This window comes from Besnoitia besnoiti, chromosome II (genome assembly GCF_002563875.1).
Source record: "Besnoitia besnoiti strain Bb-Ger1 chromosome II, whole genome shotgun sequence".
NCBI classification, from domain to species: domain Eukaryota; phylum Apicomplexa; class Conoidasida; order Eucoccidiorida; family Sarcocystidae; genus Besnoitia; species Besnoitia besnoiti.
The window spans coordinates 5,137,464-5,159,270 of record NC_042357.1 but is presented as its reverse complement, the minus strand read 5'-3'; the positions used below and the strand labels follow the sequence as shown (position 1 = coordinate 5,159,270).

Sequence of the window (21,807 nt, the reverse complement as noted above, 5' to 3'; positions counted from 1 at the left end):
GACTGTGTCGTGGTGAAAACACAGACACAAGACAGCGTTGTGTCTCGGAAGCGGCGCCATGTATGTACGTGGCTGAAGCCCGTTGTTTTTATTCACGGGTATCGCGGATCCCAGAGGTCTGATTTTGTGTTGAGCGCACCCAGTGGTGCAAGTGTCCATGGTGTGCTTTCATCGCGTGAGAAGATGGATGAGAAAATTCGGGCGGGCGACAGTCTTCGGCAGCATCTAGGCACAGGAAGGGGACGCCTCCACCGGTTCTTGCATAAACTTGGGTTCTCCAGTACCTTGCTAGGACTCCGGCAAGCGGTAAGCCTCCAGCCAATCGTAATGCTCCGTCTGTAGCGATGCTCGGCAAGTGAGTCCTCAGAAGACATGCAGAGAGTATACCTGAGTGGGACAAGTGAGAGTGTCGTATTACCTGGGGACACTTACTTAGCGTCTTACACAAGAGGATGTGAATATTCCGAACTGCGATGCGATCCCATGTGTGGCAGGCAGAGGTGAAGCCAGTGGATCCCCAATTCAGCAAGCCGAGGCGGGTTAAAAACCAGCGTCAGCAACTTAGCTCAGCGGTTACTCGACAGACTAATGATCGGGGTCAGAAAAAGCAGACATTCCCGCGCTTCGGGCCACACTTGTGGAGGGGACAAAGGCTTCAAAGAGAGTCAGCCTCACGCAGCCTATCCGGGCTGCCACCGAACTCGCATGCAGATTCTGGAAAGGGCAATCGTTTCCAGTCGGCATCATGGGAGTCAGAATATCCGCCTGCAACAACCAGGAGAGTTTCACATGCTCGGAACAGCAGACGGCCCCGAAATCCTCGGTCCCAGCAGCTCACTCAGCCAATTCCCGTCCTGTTCCCCTCCGAAGTATGCTTCTGGGGTAAACCGTCCGCGCGGAGACGCCGGAAGGAACTGCGTCAGGTACAAGGCAGTGCAGGATTTTTTTCGTCCGCACCCCGCCTTGCAGAGGGTGAACTTGAGACCAATGCACGTGCCAGGCCTTGTCCCTTTTCTAACCCCCCCTCGATGCGATGCGGCAATTCCCTAAAACCGGCACTGGTGCATCGGAGCGACGGTGGGCGCCAACTCAGTCGGGGTCATACCCTGGAAGAGTCAAGAGAATCCAGTCGAGTCAGGTTCCAAACGAAACATGTTATAGTCGACAGCCTGGTCTATGTTTGCCACTACTCGCCCGAAGATGCTCCCCACCAAGTGTACCTTTCGCACGCCCAGTGGAAGCCTGTCATAGTGCTGAAACACCCCGAGGCGCTAGTTACACGCCAAAAGCACACGGAAAAACCCGAAGACGGAGAGCCGCTAATGGCGAAAAACCAGGATCCTGTCTCGGAGAGAATGGGGGAGCACGTAGGCGAACCTGAGGGGACACTCATCTATCTGGACGAATCCGGTCTCCCGAGGTCGGAGGCAAGCAAACCGCCCTCGTAACTGCTCGCTCTTCATGTGCTCGAGACTGCGTGAACGACGTGGGCCGCAAGCGACGTGTGACTTGAAAACGCCTTGCCGCCTTCTGATGTGCCTTGGCGAAGAGATATAATTTGTTCAACTCGTCCCTTTAACTAAGTCTCAGCGGCCGTTTCGTTACAGCGGAAGGCCCAGAGTACGTGGCGCTGACTTGCGAAGAACGATAGCTATGTCTCACGTTGATAAGCCTGAGCGCTAAAACGGGGTCGTATTTTTACATCAGATGTGGCAGAGAAGTGTACTACTCCCGCGGCACTCCAACTCATCCGTGCGGCAGTTGGTACTTAGGCACAGTTTAAGGTTGGATTTGTAAGCAGTATCACTGACATGTTTGCTCGCGGGCCACCGTTTAGCGAATGGATTGCCACGTCATTATCACTCCTCATCTTATTCCTAACTGGTGTCGACTTGCCTGAACTCTCGAGGCCATATGAAGCGGCACCGGCGGGTTTACCTTAGGCGCTGATTAAACCGTGTCCTGAAACTACAAAACCTCGAAAAGATACATCAGTATTTTATATAATCGAAATAGGAGTCTGTCACTTCGGGCTAAGTCGGGAAGAGCCGACCCGCGTGATCAAGCGCCGGACGCCGTGAGGGCCCTTTGGAAAAGCATGGCCGGCTTAGTTTTTGAGTCTGGTACCAGGCGATGGCTAACATCAAAACGCATATGTGCAGTTCCTCACACTACTCGCAACAAGCCCCGCTCCAGTGTGATCTGCGAGCATATTCGTCCAGACTGCGTGAAGGAGGGGGCCGCGCCAACTCACCAGTTTCGTTCGCTGAAATAAGGTCTGGCACGCATACTCCCTCTAAGTATATCACTGTCCTCTTCAATCAATCCCCTGAGAGAGCTGCTTGCAAGACTCAACCCGATACCTGCACCGTCGAGAAAGTATCGCGTTTTAGCAGCGGCAGGGGAGGGGAAGGAGTGCCAGAGACCCACGTCTTCGTCACCGCAGATACCTGCGAGCATTCGCAGAACCGCTCCAATGCGTGGTCTAGACAAGAAGCTGCGTATTGCTGCCAAACTGGGCACCCTGCTCAAGGACATGCTCATCAAACTGGTGAGACACGGGGAGTCAATTCACTAGTGTCTTAGGCACGGTGATGCGTTTGCTAGATTCGTAGCGTCTGCCATTCCCAGTTATTCTCAAAATGTAATGTGTCTTGAACCTCTGGTCATGGTGGACTGGCCTCAGCTAACGAACACCCACACGTCGTGAATGATATCCCTGGTTCGCCCTTCTGGTCATGGCGGACTGGCCCCAGCTAACGAACGCTGACACGTCGTAAAATATCACTGTGTGGTGTTCTGCAGTTCAAGAGAGGACGCTATGCGGCACGTGGTGGCTCATCATTTCAGAAGCGCACCTACTCCGTTCCTGCCGCAAGACCGAAGCGCCCGCTTCGGAGTTCCCACGGTTACGGTGGCCCACGCTGTTACTTCCAAGACGCCATCCCCGCCCTGTGGAACGTAGACGCTCCGGTCCTTTTGTGCCTTCGAGAACGAGGGCCACGCCGCGCTTCGGTTTCGCAAACCAAAGGAGGAATAGGATACACTACCCCAATGTACAGAAACACTCTAATCAAGGGGTACCAAAAGAGCCTCTCACCGTCTCCGACCATGCTGATGGCAGCAATGCCGCCCCTATGTCCCACAGACAAGCCACCGGCTAGCCGGGCAAAGTCATATATCGCGTTCCAGGACGATTCAGGCTTCTGCAGATCTTCATCAGCGACTTCTGAAAATCAGCAGGTGCGGCCGAAGTCATCGAAGAAAGAACGTCACGTTCAAGTTGATATGACTATCCAGGTATGCGAGTACTTCCCCCTTGATGCCCCTGATAACCTTAGGCAAACAGAAAGTGCAACAAATCTAGTACTACTGACACATCCGGATATGAACAACAAGTGCCCGCTGGGACGGTTGAGTCTACGCGAGTTGAAAGTCAGCCTTCGACGGGAGAGGGCCCAGGCAGTGACTTCTACCGAAAACATCGTTCGAACCAAAAACATATCACCTGCGGCAACACCTCACTTCCAGAATAACTCATAGACTGCCTCACTGCGGCAGTCATGAGCGAGGCGGCGCCGGCCTCACGATTCCGGTTTAAAAAATATGATGACTTCTGATGCGGTGCCAGCTTGTGAGATATGCGGTGCGATCTGTTCGAAGCGGAGTGAACGTGTGAAAGCCCAGTGAGTTCCTATGTTCGCTAGCGGACGCTTTTCGATCTGTTCCTTACGCTAAAATGTGGCCCTGTGACCATTCTGCGTACTCACGAGGGCAGCAGCCATGAGTAGTCAGTTTTCTGCTCGTGCGAATGCCGACGTGATGAGCTCTGCACCGGTGGAACATTGTAATGATGTCAACTTGTTCGAATACTACTAATCGTGAGCGACTAGCAAATCGTTCTGAAAACTCTGCAACCACCCCAGCAGAAGTATTGTCTTCGAGACGAAGACCCGCCTGGCGGGTCAGAACGCTTTTTCTACGCAGCGAACCAACCGTGATTAGCCCCTCGGCAGCGAATCCCTAACCCAGAAAAAAATAGGGACGCATGGTCCCTCGCAGGACGCGTTGCGTAACGCAAGAGCGGCAGACCACTCTCGACCCGCTTGCCGATATTTCCTTTAATTAGACATCTCGCATGCGGCCGATACACGTGAGTTGACGCAACTCCGCGTCATGCCAGATGCCCAAGACTATGTCTGCATTTTCCACCTAGCCGGGACCGACAGTCCACATGGGCACAATGTTAACTGCCTTCCACAAACTATATGCAATGAAATGGATGCCCCCCCAAAATAAACAAACACAGGGCAGCACGCAAATAAGGTACACCCTTGCTAAGAACGGCGACAACGCGCCTACATGCGCCTTGCCCGCTTTGACTCTACAAAAGCGACGGTCACGTTACCGCTGCCCCACCCTAAATAACGTCGCACTGGTGCGAACTGCAGGCGCTTGTTAACCAATTTCGGTGGGTCCGAGAAAGTAAAATAGTCCGCCCGCGGTATATATGAATGACTTCGGGAACATGGAAGATTAGATATCGTACGTGCGTACCGGAACTAAGCATCAAACCTCAGGTTGCTGGTGAAGAGACCTGCTTCACAGGAAGCGGGCCGCATTACAGCACTGAACAGCGAATTCCATGAGGCGGTGGGAACATGAGGCTCTGCCTACCGAATAACAATGAACATGACACCTACCTTGGTTTCCCTCGAGACATCGTCATCGTCCTGATGGAACAGCGCACTACCGACTCGTTTTTTTAGCTGCCTCTCCTTTATTTTTTTTTTCCCCGTTCTCCAAGCGTGGGCACCCAGCAACGCTCCTGAGCCAGCAGCCGCCGCAGCAGCAATTGCAGCTATCCCGTATAAGCCTAGTCCTTTTAAGACAACGGCGTTCGCGGTTGCACGCAGGCCCGACCAAGTTACTAAAGCCCTGAGCACGCGGCTGTCCAAAATTTTGTCTGTCACTGAGATGCTTGTAGCCGCTGCCATGTGTACCGGGTGCATGTTTGCGAGCAGGTATGTAGTGTTCCGCTGCAGCTTCCATTTACGTTTGACTCGTTCAGGAAGTGCATCATAAGCGGTATTCCATATTAATGAACCGAGAACATTGTCCTTCGTGTATCCCTTCCAAATGAGCCGAGCCGACGCAGCTACGGCCGCGGCTGCCATGCCTCCCATGATCCACAGTTTCCACATACGGCGCTTATCAGCCACCTGCAACGATTGCTCTTGAGCTGCATTCCACGCCCACAGGGAAAAAATCTTATTTCAGTAATCACACTTGAGAACGCCGTGAATACTGGTATCGTCGAGTAAAGCCATCGAGATTTTCCGACGACTCCCCTAAGAGCGCCCTATCGGTGAGAGGCTTACTAAATCCCAGTTATTTACCATCTATGATTCGAATGCTAATCCCCTAGACATACCTGCATGTCGGATGAGGAACTCCCAATTCGCGCAGCGAAGGAATACAGGACCGGAGGCTGTATTCCGCTGCAGTGAGCACTGCGGGTTACTCCTCAGAGATCTGACGACCAATGCACTCTGCGCAATAGGCGGTCCAACCAATACGCCAAAATAGACGAGTGTGCTGCCTTCCCGCATCACGTGGGCGACAGCGTGGCTGTTACCGCTTATTGACAATGTGACTTCCAGCAACGAGGTATCGGGCTCCAAGGAGCGAAATGCCTGCGCACCAATGACATCGACGTCCTCCTTGAACGGCCCCGGACGGAAAACTGAAGCACATACCAGCATACAGCTTCAAACAAAAGAGTAGAATGACAGACCGCGAATAGCTGACTCACACGAAGACTGAATAGCTGATGCCGAGAATCCAATATCAATACAAGGTGCAGCCGACCAGGCCGCCATCGCGACAGCCTCGGCAGATTGGCTACGAAACGGAGACGGTCCGAACGAGGCTGAACTCTATCGCCCGTCCGAAACTACCTCCAGTACTTATTGAGGGTAAAGGGCTCGCACCATGTGTGTGCTGTTGTGATCCCTGCAACGTGTGTTGTCAAGGGACGAAACGCCCAGCATGCGCGCACATTTCACAAGAAGGTTCTTGATTACCAGGTGCCTGGCTCGCAGTCGTTAACGCGTTGGGGGCGAAAATCGGCATATGCCCTCGGCGAATGCATGCGACCACGCCGGTGGTGCCTACGTCCATATCCGGATATATATTTTGAATCTCCAGCAAGCCAGCAGGAATTGAAAGATGGGCAGACTGAGGTCTCCCGCTTGGATATTCCAGTGGCGCGAAATGGAAAATGGTCCCGCCGCTGTCTGTTCGATCCTTGGATACCAGCCGGACGAATGTGTAAACAGCATCTAAAAAGGAACGTAGCACCGCAGAGTTATTCTGGAGAAGCTTCTTCAACACGCTTCTCGGGGACAGACTGGCTTGCTCTTTCAAGTCAAAGCACTGGTTAGAGAACGCGTGCAGCACCGACACCGCCTCTCCATTCTCGTCCTCGGCAAAACAAATGTTCAACAGCTGGAGTCCGCTGTTCGTCATCCACGATACCATAATACAGCACGCGTACACACAGGGATCATGATAATCCGTATAAATGTGAAAATGCGTATCTGTTCGCCGATCACACTTATTTGCTTCTGAAGATGTTCACTCACGTACCACTGGGCGACTCGCTTTTTTCGTTATGAAAATACATGCGGCCAGGCAATTCCTACCGCGGCTGTGGTGTTAGCTCTCTCTTTCCACAGCAGGTTTTTCACGACAGTACCTTCCATCCTTGCAGTTTCGAAGAACGCGAACCTACACGAACAGTTTAGGGTTTAGGCAGCAGCTCTCGGGGAACGCGGGTCTCTCACCATAAGCACAAATCCCGCATGTAGTCAACCTGTCTTTCGAATTCCAGAGGACCACCACCTCGGGTACTGGAAGGGTAACTCCACGCGCTTTCAGCTGCTCCTCGTAGCGCTTCAAAGTCTCCTTATTGAGAGAATTGGCCAAGGACGGGACGAGCACCCGATTTCTGTAGCTAGGCACCACCATGCCTCCCTCAAAGCGGACCCCCATCTCCGAGAGGGCTTGTCTGGTTGTGAAAACAATTTCATACGGCATGCCAGACGAATCACCCCGCCACGCCGAATCGCATACGCTGTCTCCTCCATCCACGCCGCCCTGCACTGCCTGTGCTGAAGCGGGCGCAGACGCGTTACCCTCCGGCAGGTCACCTTCAACGTCGTGATGCTCGTGGGGGCGAGCTGGATCCCTGTGTAAAGTTTCGAAAGGCAGCCGTTCAGAAGAAACCAGTAGGAAGATGAAGTTTGTAGCTGTGAAAACGTAGACCGACAACATCATTGTAAGCACGCGTTGCTTACAGTGCCTACAACGCAAGATGTCCTCCGTCAATGGCTCAACAGCGACACAGGGAGACAAAACCCGATGCGAATTCTATCATTCGTAACGCAATACTTAATAGAAGTGCTGGCACTGGTGCAGCATCGCAGCAACACAACCGCGGAATTCACAAACACGGAAGGAGACAGCTTAGATGGATGCCTGTGAAGGCTGGCCGACCTCTACGAGTACTCTGTAGATGCAAAGTAGATTCTCCAAAAAAAAAGGGACCTTCTTGTGAAAACGTGCGTCGACATCCCATAACTTCAGAGACGAGACGCGGCGTCTCTCGCCCCTCGCGTCTGTGTGTTTGTGTCCGCGACCTGCCAGTGTGTGCGTCGCTGGAATCATGCAGCCGCGACATGTAAAATTTTCAGGTGGTCTCCAGCACGGACGAATAGGGGACAGCTGCCGCGCGCCACGAAACACAAGGGCGAGACGGCGGGTCTCAACGGCGAGTGCGAAGCAACGACTGGGCATCAAGCACCTAGAACGCCGCAACGCTGAAAAGCGGCCGCGCTGTTTTCAAAACCCTACCTTGGATGATTTCGAAGTGTAGCCCACAGTAGCTGTAAGTAAGACGCTGCTGCGCGACATTATCGCCTTTTTCCTGCGAAGACGTCGCCCACCATGCCGCAGGCCAGAAGACCTTGCGACATGCAAGCTAGCTGAGAGAGGGGCATGCGGAAGTATTGTAGCTGCCCATGGGTGTCCCGTTGCAGGCTTTGGAAGAAACACTTTTTTTAGGTTTTCACATGTTGTTATTCTCTCTGGCGTAATAAGTTCAAGTCCATCAGATGCTGATACTTTCCGCGACGGCAGGCTTCATGACAAAAAACATACACTTGCGTGAATGAGCAGGAACGAAAAACTGTGCGTTGATGCACTTTGTGTTTGCATGTGCTTTTCCCTTCGATTGGATATTTGGGTACATCCAATCAGCGGATATTGATTAAGAGGAGGTCGTCCAAACTGTGGCGCGACCTACGTGCTCTGGTCACTTTATGTGTGCCCTATCGCTGCGGGTCTCTGCGTGGTGTTGTAGCGTTGACGTGCTTCTACGAGGTGTCTGGCGTATTCGAGACGCGAGGCGGATTGGCGTGGGCATCCCATGTTTTCCGTCTGAGGCAACGCAGTCTTTACCGGCACCTTTTGGGCTGCGGCAGCTTTTTTGTCCCAGACTTTTGTTTAAGGACGCCGGGCCTGGGTGCTGCTCGCGGCCTTCTTTCCACCTTGTCTGTGCGTATGGGCCGCACATGCAGTTGCTTTCCCTGGAGGAAACATCGTGACACGAGCCAGTCATATGCATTCGTAGATATCAAAACGTCTTCTCGTCCCGCGTTCCTAACTTTCGCAGTAAGGGCCCTGAGGATGGACCGGAGACAGCGTTTTGAGACAGAACTCCGTAGGATTGTTGCGTTACCAAGGTCGTGGCCCCGATAACGCCGCTACATGGTGAGGTTCGACAAGCTTCAGAGCCTTTCTGTCGGCCTATCGGATCACCTCATTTTGAGACTACATGCAACTTATTTGTGTACATTTTTTCAACTGACCTCATTCGCATATGTGAACTCCATTACATCTGTCCAGGAGTTTGATCTGAAGTTTACTGATTACGCTAGTTCTCACCTCTACCGGCTGTCGCACGACAGCACTCCGAGACATGTCTCATCGAAGCCATGCATTGTGATTTCCATAAGGGATAGAATGGAACAACATCCACTTTATTTCAAAAATTTACGAACTGTTTCAACGTTGAGCGACACAATCTGCCATAGCTGCCATCGAGCGAATACGCATTTATCAGATTCCAGGAACAATCATCAGGGAGGAGATTTGCAGAAATGGTCTCCTTTTAAATGTTCGAATGCAGCAGGGCGATGGTGCATTGATGTAGGCGGGGACACTATTGGTGCTAAGCAAGTATTGCCACTCGAGGAAACTCCCCTACAGGGTCTGCTTGCATGATTGTGAGTTCGATGGGATCGCGGGGGGTGAGCAGCTGCCGTCGCACAAAAAGCTGGGCATCAAGCCGCATACCTGTCACGCAACATGGCACTTTGCGCGTTCCTGATTGCTTGCCTTCAGATTGCTACCGGCGGATGCATGTCAATAACGAAAACAGAAACAAGGACATCGGCAAAGAGAGGAAGCGCTCTAGAGGGATGCCGCGGGCGGAAGAACCCAAATTAAGTTACTGGTCTGGAGCAAGCAAGGGCGGGCTTTCACTATTCATTATGCTGTTGCGACTTCGAGGTCGTACATGAATGAGTGTAGACACGGCTACATAGAATGGAATCGAGTACTTGTGGTGTTTCCGCGCGCCACTTGCCCCACATCCGTTGTGGCGGATGATTGAAGGGCGGTGACTCTCTGCGTCCGCCTAGTGCAATTATGTTTAGAAATAAATAGAACAGGGCATGCCTCCAGTTCGGTGCGTGTAGGTTTCATGTAGAAAGCAAGATGTGCTGGGACGAGGGTTTCGGGCCTTTGTCCGCACCTGCGGGCGATCGCGTAGTTTGCACCAGAGCCCGGCAGAATAGCAACCCCCCCGTCCGTCCTTACCAGTTGTTGCTCATGGGACGTTTCACAGGCTCAGTTTCCCCGCTGCACTTCTGTTTCGAGTCTTCTTGGGCTGCTTTAGTGATGGGTAGCCCAACTGTGTCGCGGTGCCAAACGAACAGGCCTTTGGCTTTTCTCAGGTGGGGCGGGCCACGCCAGTCTACAGTAAACATGATAAGCAAAGTTTCTTGTGAGAAGTCCCTAGTCGTGCGCACTGCGACCGCGGTCTGTGCATTGTGAAGAGCCCTTCCTCGCTGGCAGGTTTGCTTTCCTTTTCACTGGAAGACGTGAAGGAAGGTGGCAGCACTGCGGTGTTGCGCTTTTTCAATGCGTGGTTGCATGCAGAGGTCGTTCTATGAACAGCCGTGCCGGGAAGATGCCGGCCTCAGCTACGCTGGAGAGAAAGATGGGGCTGGCGTGGGCTGTAGCGATCCGCACTTGACGAGGCGTTTTGTTCGAGGTCCTCAGAATATGTATAAACAAGCAGCAGTGAAAAACTCAGATACAGCAGAACAAAAGCGGGAGCGCCACAAAGACAATGACATGCTATGCGACAAACACTCGAGAAGGAGCAAGATGTCCACATCTGTCGGCTGGGGGAGGCGGTGGCGGTCCGACTCAACGTCTTCTGAATCTGTTGACGGAAGAGGAGGCAAAGTAAGAAGGACCGAGCGACACAGCAATACAAAGGGGGGGAAAACGAGCTTCAGTTGTGTCCGCAGGCCGAGCTATACCAGAAGTCACAGTCCGGAGCGGAAAAAAGGGTCGAGTAGAGGCGACTCAAGGACGGAGATCCCGGTCGGAGGCAAGGGCGACGGCGGGAGTCGAAGCAGCAACCAAGAGTGTCGGAGCCCCTTGATCTCGCGGAGAAGCAGATACCAAGAAACCAGGACTGGCCACGCCAAAGGCAAATCTGGAGAGAGTTGTCGGTGCATTTCTCCGGACTATACCGAAGGAGCAAAGCACCATGTGTCTGCGGATCATCAACGTGGCCACCGATGCGACAAAAGCGCCAGCACCAACTATCATCCCTCAGGATGTGAAGAAACAAGACAGGAGCCGCCTCATGCCCACAGACACGGGAGATCGGCTAGCCGCTCGGAGGATGTTGCGCCCTCATCGCCTGCAGATTCACAAGGCGGCGCGCTAGAGGCGCTTAAGGAACGCGTTCGCGCCAGACTAAAGGTAATTGAATGGCCACAGTTGTCGAAGATGCTTGGTACTCGCACGTATGCGGAGCATATTCTTACCTTACAGGCCTCGGAGATTCAGAGGAACATAATCTAGGGACCACTGTCTCGGCAGGGGCAAAGGCACGGGAGACTAAGGATAAATACAGGTGGAGGGTCGTGGTGCCTGAGTGCTGAGGCAGTTGACGAGCAGGAAATCCTTGCATATAAATCAACATTCGTACACATTTTTCTTCTTGCGCTGAAGTGTGTCACCATCATAGCAAATCTATAGAGAGAAGTATATATGTGTTTCCAGTGACTTGACGCAAGATAATCTGTTTGTCTGCCAGAGCTGGTGCAGCTGCCAGGGTGCAGTTTACGACCAGGCGAGTGCACCGCCCGAGGTTGAGGTTATCTTTAGCGATGAGCTGTGATTTTTCGTGTCCTCTAGCCAACCCATGCGCATTCATCCGTGGGCGGGTCTGGGACAGGTGTGTATCCGTGTCGTCATCGGCGATTGGTGCGGTTTCTATTCCTGCTGGAACGGTAATCAAGGCTGTCGCGTCGCACTAGTCCACCTACCGCGCGCGAGGATTCGCTTGTTAAAAAGTCCGAACGAGAGTTTGTTATGCGTCACTGCACTGTGCATTTTAGGCGGCAGAGATATCGCAAGGTCGCACGCATACAGGGACAGACAAGCTCCCGAAGACTGCAAAAGAGGGGTGAGTAGCGGGGGCGCTTTTTATGGCTTGAGCAGACACCAACGGGGTTCAGGTGGCCGCCGACAGGTGGCATTCAGGGTCTCCCTCTACTCTTGTTAATCGTTGCTGGAATGTGCGTCCTGTCCGTTTTCTCATCAGGTTTGGTATCTCGTCGGCCCGTAGTTGACGTTGGGGTGTCACATGTGTTGATATCCTGCAGCCTCCGAGTGCGGAGCATGACGCGTCCTGTTTTTTCGTTCCCCACCAACCTACCCTCAGCATGCGAGCCGTCCATAGGAGTCCCTAAGGCCTGTTCGACATGTGTTTGACATGACGGCTGGCTCCAGTCCATCCTCAGTGACTGTTTAGGAAGAGCGGGTTTAAGCAGAATTGAAGTTCTTGTTCCCGTGTTGTCACAAAGGTTTTCTGCCCTTCTACTTCATTTACAAAGCCGGGATAGCACGCCGCGCTGTGGTGGCTTGTCCCCTCGATGAAGCATCGAACGTGTCGGTTGTGCGTCTTGATTACGATATCCTCAACCAGCTGGCTAGAGAGCATAAAAGCAACAATTGATGAAGAAAGCCGAGGAGCAATGGAAGAGAATAAGTGGGATGCACTTCTCTCTAAGCAGGTCAGTTATCTGGACGCTAGGAAGTGCCACTATATCCCTATATACGGTTTTATGCCTTTCACTGTAGTCATTGCCTTCGGAATGCGCGTGCATTAGCGTTCCGAGATTATTCCGCCGCTGGATGTGTCAGGGGTGGACGCGCTGTTTTCAGGAAAAGCTCCAAGATCGAATGAGGGTTCAAGCACTTATTGAACAAGAAGATGAGATGCATTTCTCCGAATATCTGCATCAAAAGAGGCAAGGTGCCCAACGACGGCAGGAGAGCGGCACGCCCTCAGCACTGGGAGCTTGCGTCTTTAGGGCAGAGCCTTCGCATCTTGAAGCAATCTTCGGAGGTAAAGCTGCTTTCCTCACACATACCGTGGGTATGGACAGCGCGTGGGACGCAGCGCCCCAATCGCAATTGGCATGACGTATCGTGTAGTCGCCGCTATTTTGACAGTCACGGAAACGATAATGTTGCCATTCATTTCTTTGATGGCAGTGGGTCGTAGGCTGGATCCCCGCGTGTGCGGAAGCGTCGGCCATCTTCGAATCGGATGCTTCTTGGCATGATGTACTCTTTTGTTTCCGCCGAGGACACGGACTCCTCTTCGGTCGTCTACTCAGTCCTGGGATCGTCATCATGTGACAGTCGACTGAATCCAACGTGGAACGCAACACACGCATCGGCCGCCCGGCTGCCGGGCGTCGAGCACGTCCCTTTAACCGTGATTTAGCGGGTCAGGATTTTTCCACTACCTTTCGGCATTTGTCATTTATATGATCCTGCTCAGCGGCTACTATCCAGCAGTCTGTGTCCCGAAACGCTTTGGGCCCAAGCACCGTGGCGTCCGACGGTTCTCCTACAGAAGGCACAGCTGCACCTCCTGGTGCGCAAGGCTTAGCCCTTCTAGCGGACTCCGTGCTCATGCAAACCGCGAACAAAGGAGCCGCCTGGAAACGGCGAAGGCAATTCCAGGGGAACGACGGAGCAGTGCCTGACCCGTGAGTGGGCGTGGCGTGTGTCATGTCTGTGGTAGGCATCTGATATCTACGTTGGCTTGGTTGAGAATGTAAAGACAGCAGCTCTTCTCTGTAAAAAAAGGTTTCGCGGTGATCCCTTCTAATCAAGAACGGCTGCGCTACGCTGCACACCCCCCTCCCCCCATGTTTATTCTTCCGCCATCGTCACCCAAGTGTTCAATGTACGTCCCTAGTTCTTTTTTGCGTGAACCGATGCAGCATCCACCGCTGGTGTGGTTCCGTACCTGACGCGGCCTACTGCACCTCTTCTGCAGTTTCCTCCAGTTATACATCGTTGGCTTCTGCACGTGCACTTGTGCCGCAAATGCTCATCTGACTACGTTTTCTTTCACACATATGCCGCTGGAAGCCTCCTGCCGTAGAGCTGCGTTGAACATCTCGAGTCTAACTCTAATGGCTAGACGGAGCCCGTTCTCAGACGTTGGGCCACACGACTCTGTTCTCGACGGTGGCATCTTTTCACTTTCACACTACCTTCTTTTCCAAAAATTAAATGGATGTTGCAACAATTCCACGTGTCTGATGTCGCTAATCTGGGCGTCGGCGCGTTGGCGGCTCGTTTCGCAGACGGAGTTCTTCATCACCTGATGAGCGCCTGATCGTATGGTGCCATGTATTCCGGGACACGAGCTCTCTGTACGCCGCCACTCAACAGCCAACGCAATCCAGCCGACACGCTTTCCTCCCGTTAAAACATCTTTTTCAGCCATATGGTGGATGCTAATATTTCCTGCGATGAGGCAATATCTCTGCCCAAACAAATATCTCTGATGCGTCGCCAGTTCCTCGCCGAGGACATGTCGACTATTGATCTCGAGGGGTTGTCGCTGAGCTATGTTTGCCGGTCCGTTGGAAAAAGCCATTCAATGAAAGTTGAGAAAATCAGCCGATTCCCAATGTACAAATTCACAGAACACCGTCCAATAATATGCTGGTTCATTTCACCTACACTTCCTTTCGAGCGACGGCTGAATTACAGGCGTCGTTGCAGGTAACTGTTAAATGCGTGGCGGTGAAAGCCGCCATGACGGCATGGGCCTTGTCTCCAGGATGAACCCATTCATCCCCACTGGGCAGCGAACCACTTACCATGCTGGCCCCCTTTCTTCTTTATCGTTTCTCACGAGGGATTCGTTGCTATGTGTACCCCAGCAGCAGCCACCTGAAGATATTCCGCGGAATACAGACGTTTGAAACCGGACGTTACGCTCTCCTGATCCTCGAAGGATTTACAGCAGGCCCTCATCATGCAGCGGTATCACTGGCCGTTCGCACGGTATTACTTTCTTTTTCCGTTACTATTCACCCCTAGTTCGTGAAGACTAGTAAAGGCGAAGACGGTTTCAAACTCCTCAATCAATCCGATCCCGCCCTCAGCCTGAGGGGATTAATGTGTATAATGCGGATAAACTTTGGCTGCCTACTGTGAAATCACTGTGCATCCAGTGCTGCACCAACTGATAGTAAACTCCCGGTACACAAGCCCCGGTGTGCGGTGCTGGACCGCCGCCACAGCGCGCGAACGGGATGTTCTTGCTAAACGCGGAGCTCGCTTAGCAACGCCAAAGACCACGACTTACGTCTCCAGCAAAACTGCGTGTGATTTTCCGCCCTCCGCAGGACACACGATAGAGCGAGCATGTCCGTTCCATGCTTCCTCCCTATCCCTTTTGAGGACTTCTTAGGAGAGATACTCTGCCTGCACAATGCAAGCCTCGGAGACTCGGAGGCGCCCGAAAGCTGAACTAATCGCTCCATAAGGGGAATACGCATTGGCCCTCCATCTGCAGTACGTTAAACCACGCAAACGTATAGTCTGATCGCTAGCATATTCTCTCCGGAATAGTACTACTGGCTGTCGCGCGTCAGAACCTATGCGCAAGACGGCGTCACTTGTCAGCGATCACCTACAGGCGCTCAAGTGGCAGTTCCTCCTGTTCAATTCCGACAGTCAAACAGACACTTGGCACCAGTGCATTCTGGCCTTAGAACGCTATCACAATTGCGGTTCGTCCATGATTCTACATCGATGCTCCCGGCGACAATTATACATGCGCTGTAATTCAGAATATGAAAAAGCTTCGTGCACTCCCTCTGCCGCGTGCGTAGCACGCTGGACCACTCCCCTGTGTACATCGTCAATTTCGGGAATGCGTCACAGAGGCGGGAATTTCCACAGCACGCTATCGCCTTGTCCGCATCGTCCGGACGAATCAGACATGCCTAAGTGTCGCACCTTGGTGATCTCCACACATCCCAGTGTTTATGCTCTATCGGTCGCGTGGGTCACAACCGAGAAACAACCACGCAAGATAAGAGGTTACGAGAAAACTCGGCCCAGGCCATGGGCAGTACAGCGCCGAATATTGGAACCGCCTGCCCCCGAAATTGTAGTAGCAAATAGGCCTGCGGACTACCTCTCACACTCGCAATTTCATCCGATGCTGTGGTCTTGCTGTAAATCCTTCGCTGGCGAATGGCGGTAGTGACGCACGTATGTTCGAATGCTTGTTGCATCTCATATCTTAATCACATGGCTTCCACTGAACTTCCAAAAATCGTACGCAACCTGCACTAGTACCCTCACGTCGGCTCTGGCAATCGCCCTTTAGGGACGCGCGTAGGGATCACCACAAGGCAGTGAGGATTGTGTCGACGAGCAACAGCCTCCATTTAGTCGGTATGTATTTCAGAGAAGTGTTCCCTACCACATAGCTCTGCTTTGTATGTATAGACAATGACCGACATTACCCTTCATTTTCGATTCGTTTATCGGATGTATAGTACAAAGCAACTAGCGGGTCACGCCAGGAGAAGGATGATGAATCTAGTAGGAATACTACATTTTAACGGCCGCTGGAGCACGCCGTGCTCTGTTGTTTGAATGGTACACAATTTGCAAAAGACAAGCTGCGATCAAGCTCCGTTTTATGATTCAAATGATTGCACCTGCAGAGAATGTGCTGCGCGCTGACAATGCGTGTGTCGTTTCACTGCTCGAACGCCAACACGCAAGCTGCGGGTTAGTTAAGGAATCGCTGCAGGAAGATATTATACAGCTGGTCAATCTTTTGTGTGACCCGTATAACGCACGCAGATATATGCTTCTGCCATTCGAGCAGAATTCAAAGTAACTGCATCACAAGCCGCCCGTTTGTTCAGGAATGTCGACAAAAAAAAAAAATTGTATCTCTCTTGCTGAGAAATCGCGGCCCATGTTTTACAAAAGCGCACGCCGTCCCTTCAGGAGTCAATCTGCTAGGGTACAAAGTCCCGAACTCACACAAACATATAGGTTGAGTACAGCCCCTATAGCAATGTTGGTTATCAAAAAATTTTCCGGCAAAATATCGTCCACTGGCTTGGCTCCGGTGTACGCTTGGCGGCGAGGGCCTGTAGCTAGCAGCACGACCTCCTAACGCGGCATGACATGGACGCTGAATGGGACTGTGTATCGCGCCAGGGGCAATGTGCGTTACATTGCTGCATTGCCTTCATGACTTGACTGGAACATGAACTGCAGCTGCCGGTTTTGTCAAACAGCAAAAGCCCTGTCATTCACGAACAGACTGTTCCGTGAAGCTTCCCTTCAGGACAATGTCTTTTGAAGGACATGCAATCGCCTGGAGGCACATATGCAGACGTACCGCAGCTACCATGGTATGTCGTGCATCCACCGCGAGGCAATGCAGGTGTGACGCTTCAAAAGATTGAGTATGCGGGGACCCGCTAGAGTCCGTCGGTTCCAACCGACAATAATGAACATCGGAACTATACCATGGCTCAGCTTGAAGCTGAATTCTGCGACCTCGCACGGACGTTTGGCCTCAGGCCAAAACGAGCGTTGTGCGTGCGTGCAGAAAGGCACTTGACCCAATGCCTGACAAACAGAGTGGTCCGCAAGAACTAGTAGTTCTGCGCGGGTAAACGTCAGCAGCTTCGAAAAAAAGATACGCGCGGTGCCTCACAATTGCTGGGCGGTGTGCGAAACATAGTAAGTGTTTCACAGAATGCTATCACTTGTGCATGCTGGTTTTTGCCTGGTCTCGTTAGCAGTGCCAGGGTGTTGCCCGGAACTCAGCGATTTGCGAACCTTTTCCTCGGAGTGGGTAAATGCTGTTAGAGGGTTTGGTAGTGCCTGAGGCCCGGACGCCCAAGACAGCGTTTGCTGAAGGCGGGCACCGGCGCGTCGACTCCACGTGCGAGAACGGAACCCGCAAAAGGCTAATTCAAACGTCGTTGCAAAATGGGTGATCGGATTCGATTAGCCTACAGCAAGAATCACATCCTTACCTGATTGCCGACAAAGTTGCTGTAACATCCTGGCTGCGGCGAAGTGTCTTGCCGCGCGTGGCATGGGGGGCAATAAGGACCCTAGCGCCACCTGCCAGTGCATTTAGTCCAGTCTCAGCCTGATGCACAGGCACTGCCGATTGAAAAGCGTTAGCCGTCGGTCTGGCTTCAGGGTCCGTCGCAGACAGACGTCCGTTGACGAAGTCACACCCTCACGTTGTGAAAGTAAATTTTTCGAGTGCAGAAAAGTCAACGTCCCCGACTGCAGCTGATTTCCTCCGCAAATCAAACTTTTAATGTGGTGAAAATGACGTAGTATCGAACTCTGCCGCGCTGCTCTTGATGCATATAAACCAGACTCGTTCGAGGAGGCCACTGTTGTGGAGCCTGTTCCCCAGTCGGGCGTGAATGAGTGACAAACTAGAATTTACAGACCGGACGACGGCACACCATTGTACAATCACGCACCAAACCAGATGACGTAAGTTATAAAGTAGCACACATCTGGAATGCCATCCGCCGGAAAACTGTGTGTCGGCTGTGTGAGGAATTTGGTAATTGACTGGACTGTGCTGTGAGCGGCCCCGATTTCGTTACTTGCCAGGCGCTCGGTTCGTGGGTCATATGTTAATGCGCTTTGGCATAAGCCTGCAATTTCCATCGAACGTCCCCTGTCTGCTTTCATCAACGCTAGACTCTCGATGACCCGTCCCCGCTGCCGGGGCGTAGCCGTGTGACGCGTCTTGCCAAACCGACATCAGAGAAAGTATCCTCAGATTGGTCATTGTTCTTTAATAGAGCCGAATCGCAGACGAAGCTCAGGGAACGGCGAAAGTAATGAAGGATTCTGCAAAACAGCGGACGGAAATTCGGTGTTACTCCGCTTTGCTCACATCATCTAACATGCGCGCAACGCCGCGGTGTCGAGTAAAATCGACGCGCGTTTCGATGCGACATCGATGCTACTAGGCAGACCATGCTTTAACGTCGTTCTGTTCCGTGAGCCAACGCAGTTCTATGCAGGTCGCAGGCAATCGGAAGCGGAACGCAAAAGACCATGTTTCACGAAATGCTCCTTGTTAGGGGCGGGTAGAGAATGACGCAACTGCAATAATTACGAGGACGTCCTGAGAGTACAGCCGGTACGTCATTTCATATGCGTGCGAGACATTCTACATTAGAACCTGGAGTTCGGCTCAGACTGGCGCCTGACACGTTAACAACCCATGACGTTGTCGATGCGCGTCTATACGTTAGCTTGTGGGACGCAGAGGCCAGGTACGCCCCGTGCATCAAGCAACCCAGGACGGACCTTAAAATATCTCAGGCAGTATCATCTGCGTACTTGATGCCTGCATGTATGCCCTTGCACAACTGCATTTTGGATGACAAGCTTGTTCGCACGCGTGCTCTGGCCGAATAAATTTGATCGAACTTTCAAAACTGTCTAGGGAGGCAACAAATCGAGGTCAGGCAGCGACTTCGAGTTTGCTGAGCAACAACGCTCCCACCTCCAATGAAGAGGGGTACCTGGCCGTGCGGGCGTTCATCCGAGTCACCAACTTTGCATTCGAGAGAGCGGCCGTTGCTGGCGTCACACCGGCGCAGATGGCGGAGCCGAAAACGTTATTAGTGTCGTGTTGCGATGGGTGGAATGGGCGACGTTTGGTCCAACGCGTCGGATGGTAATCCTTCAAAAACCAGCGATCCCCCCGCCGATACCGCCCACCTTTTTCTTACATATATGCACTTCATACGAGTGTGTATGTGCGGCCCAGATAGCCGCCAAATATCTACAGCTTTTGCAAGCGCGCCATCAGTTCTTCAATATCATTGCCGGCATGCAACCAAAGTGAACTTAGCCTGCAATTCTTTTGGCCCATGTAAATCGTGAGCTTATACGGGAACCCCTGTCCACAAGGCCGCAACGCTGATCCGCGGTGCACGCTCGACTCGCGCGAAGGCCTGAGTCTGGTTTTCACGACAGCAGTCGTTTTCGTTTGTCGCCGCATTTTTTTCACTCTTGAATTTGAAACCCTGCGTATTATTCGACTGCCGCGTTGTTGAAGTTGTTAGCCAAATACTATCAGCGCCGGCTTTTTTTTCATCTAACCAGCTGGTGTCGCCACCGACCCTTGTCAAACAATAGTAACCATGTGTGGCAGCTGGCATATGCTGAACAAGAATACCCGCATCGTAAAACACAAGCGCGCCGCCGTCTTTTTCAGGAGCTGCGAACGTGCGCAAGCGCAGCTCCCGGCAAAACAGAAAAAATAAGGCCGGGTGTGTTTCTTCATCCCAATAAATATTTCGCACGCGACGTGCCACTCGTCAGGTTGACTGAACGCGCCGCTTTTCGTGTGCGTGTCACCAATACATATTGCTGGTATTGGTGCTTCTCGATATCTGCTCTCGGATACGTGAATCAGGCTACGATACTTACCACCAGACCGCAAGGCAGCGCACCGGCTTTTTGACAATGCTCGATCAAAGCGCAGCATTCGCAAGTTGCGTTGCACGCTGACCTGCTGGCTACGAAATCAAATGCCATGGGGCATCGACGTCGTGCGTCCCGTAGTCGCATCCGCTATTTTGTGCACCGTACTGCCAGATACATATTGTTTGAAAGCGCCTGCGACTCCCAGGTTCTTTTGTTGTGCGCGGAGCGGTGTGCGTTACTTGGGCGTCATGGGGCATCATGCAACTGAGTTTTGACAAAGTCCTGGATAACACACGTTCCGTTGTCTCGCTAAATCAGCTTTCCCAGGCAACCAGATGTCTCTAGAAAAAACATTGACGCGTTTCTCCCAATACGACAACAGCCAGCCTGGGAAGCCGTCAAGCTCCTCAAACGCGCTTCGAACAGGTACAGGATGGACTTCTGCCAAGGGGTTAGCTAGAGCCAAAAAGCGTTAGCTACGAGATGGCGCCTAGCTGTACTGGATTTGCAGCCAACAGACGCGGTCTCTGTGGATTTAACCATGAGAGGCGCAGGAAAGATCTCAGTAGTTGTCATGGTATGCACAAGTATAGGCAGGCTCGAGCAAAACACGTTCTCCCGTTTTAGGCGGCCCATCATCAAAACGGCTGGCATGTAGGATTCCGCGATTAAAACGGACGGCTACGTGCAGCCCTTGGACTTGCTGATGCTTGACGCAGAGCCGGCGATTTTTCTTGCAGAACGACCACGAAACACAGTCCCAGTCCTCACGTCCGCAAGTTTTCCAAGGCCGATTTGGGCGTTCCGATGCCAACGCTACCAATGACGCTCAGACAACTATTCTCAGCGAACGACCTCACAGGCTAAAATTTTTCTAGCATGAGTGTTTCTGGGCACGCTCGACCTGACGGAAAATCCCTCATCACGTCATGCCTGACAACGCAAATGCTTCTTACACTGGCGACGCATTCTGCAAACAGGATGCGACACTCGATGCGACTACTCACAAAGCCGAGCGGCCGAGGGAGGCCTGCCATCTGCGAGGATGTTGCCGCAGCTCTAGTCCCACACGGTTTGTGGGGGCTCAACAGCGAGGGAAGTCCGTGTGGGCAAGTGGTTTAGGGGTTAGTCTCGCCCACCACTTGCCACTCGATTTATGGTTTCTTCGCTATCCTGTTGCATCTCGTGGATTTTTGTTTCATGCCCACCACCTAATTCTCCACCGGTCTGTCTGGCTACCAGTCGACGATACTGCAGACACATATGCAAAGACTGCAGGACACGGCCGTTCGCGGTTGTTTGTGACAAAGACAGAAAGAGCATCGACTGGTTCAGCACCACGAGCTGGTCGACATCAGCGAATAAAGCTGGCGTACCAGAGACTAAACTCCAGAGCCGCAAATCGAGAGCTGAGACACGGTGTTTCACGCCAGTCCAGCATGAACGGGAGGTGATATTCGCATCTACCAGCGCTACGTGACGCAAGCATATTTGGTATCGACTTCTTCCCGGTCCACCCTGGCAAGCGAGCTCGTCGCGCTTCTGCTGAACCTTAGCTGATTTATTTCACTATCCTCACCGGTTTCCCGGCGTGTGTCGGTT

General features: G+C 52.5%; 4 protein-coding genes across 4 annotated transcripts; 3 read left to right on the top strand and 1 right to left on the bottom strand.

The window, feature by feature from the left end:
• Positions 1-588: 588 nt before the first annotated feature.
• BESB_040690 (uncharacterized protein) lies at positions 589-1,050 on the top strand (the record flags this gene model as incomplete). The annotated part of the gene is made up of 1 exon (XM_029362655.1): positions 589-1,050. The coding sequence occupies one exon, from the start codon at positions 589-591 to the stop codon at positions 1,048-1,050; it is 462 nt and encodes a 153-aa protein (XP_029221620.1).
• A 2,679-nt stretch (positions 1,051-3,729) lies between these two features.
• Positions 3,730-5,882, bottom strand: BESB_040680 (uncharacterized protein; the record flags this gene model as incomplete). Its single annotated transcript, XM_029362654.1, has 5 exons — positions 3,730-4,023; positions 4,704-4,828; positions 5,057-5,242; positions 5,435-5,746; positions 5,816-5,882. The coding sequence occupies 5 exons, from the start codon at positions 5,880-5,882 to the stop codon at positions 3,730-3,732; spliced, it is 984 nt and encodes a 327-aa protein (XP_029221619.1).
• A 4,387-nt stretch (positions 5,883-10,269) lies between these two features.
• On the top strand, positions 10,270-11,229 carry BESB_040670 (uncharacterized protein; the record flags this gene model as incomplete). Its single annotated transcript, XM_029362653.1, has 1 exon — positions 10,270-11,229. One exon carries the CDS (start codon positions 10,270-10,272, stop codon positions 11,227-11,229), a length of 960 nt encoding a protein of 319 aa, XP_029221618.1.
• A 2,127-nt stretch (positions 11,230-13,356) lies between these two features.
• BESB_040660 (uncharacterized protein) lies at positions 13,357-13,437 on the top strand (the record flags this gene model as incomplete). Its single annotated transcript, XM_029362652.1, has 1 exon — positions 13,357-13,437. The coding sequence occupies one exon, from the start codon at positions 13,357-13,359 to the stop codon at positions 13,435-13,437; it is 81 nt and encodes a 26-aa protein (XP_029221617.1).
• Between the last annotated feature and the right edge of the window lie 8,370 nt (positions 13,438-21,807).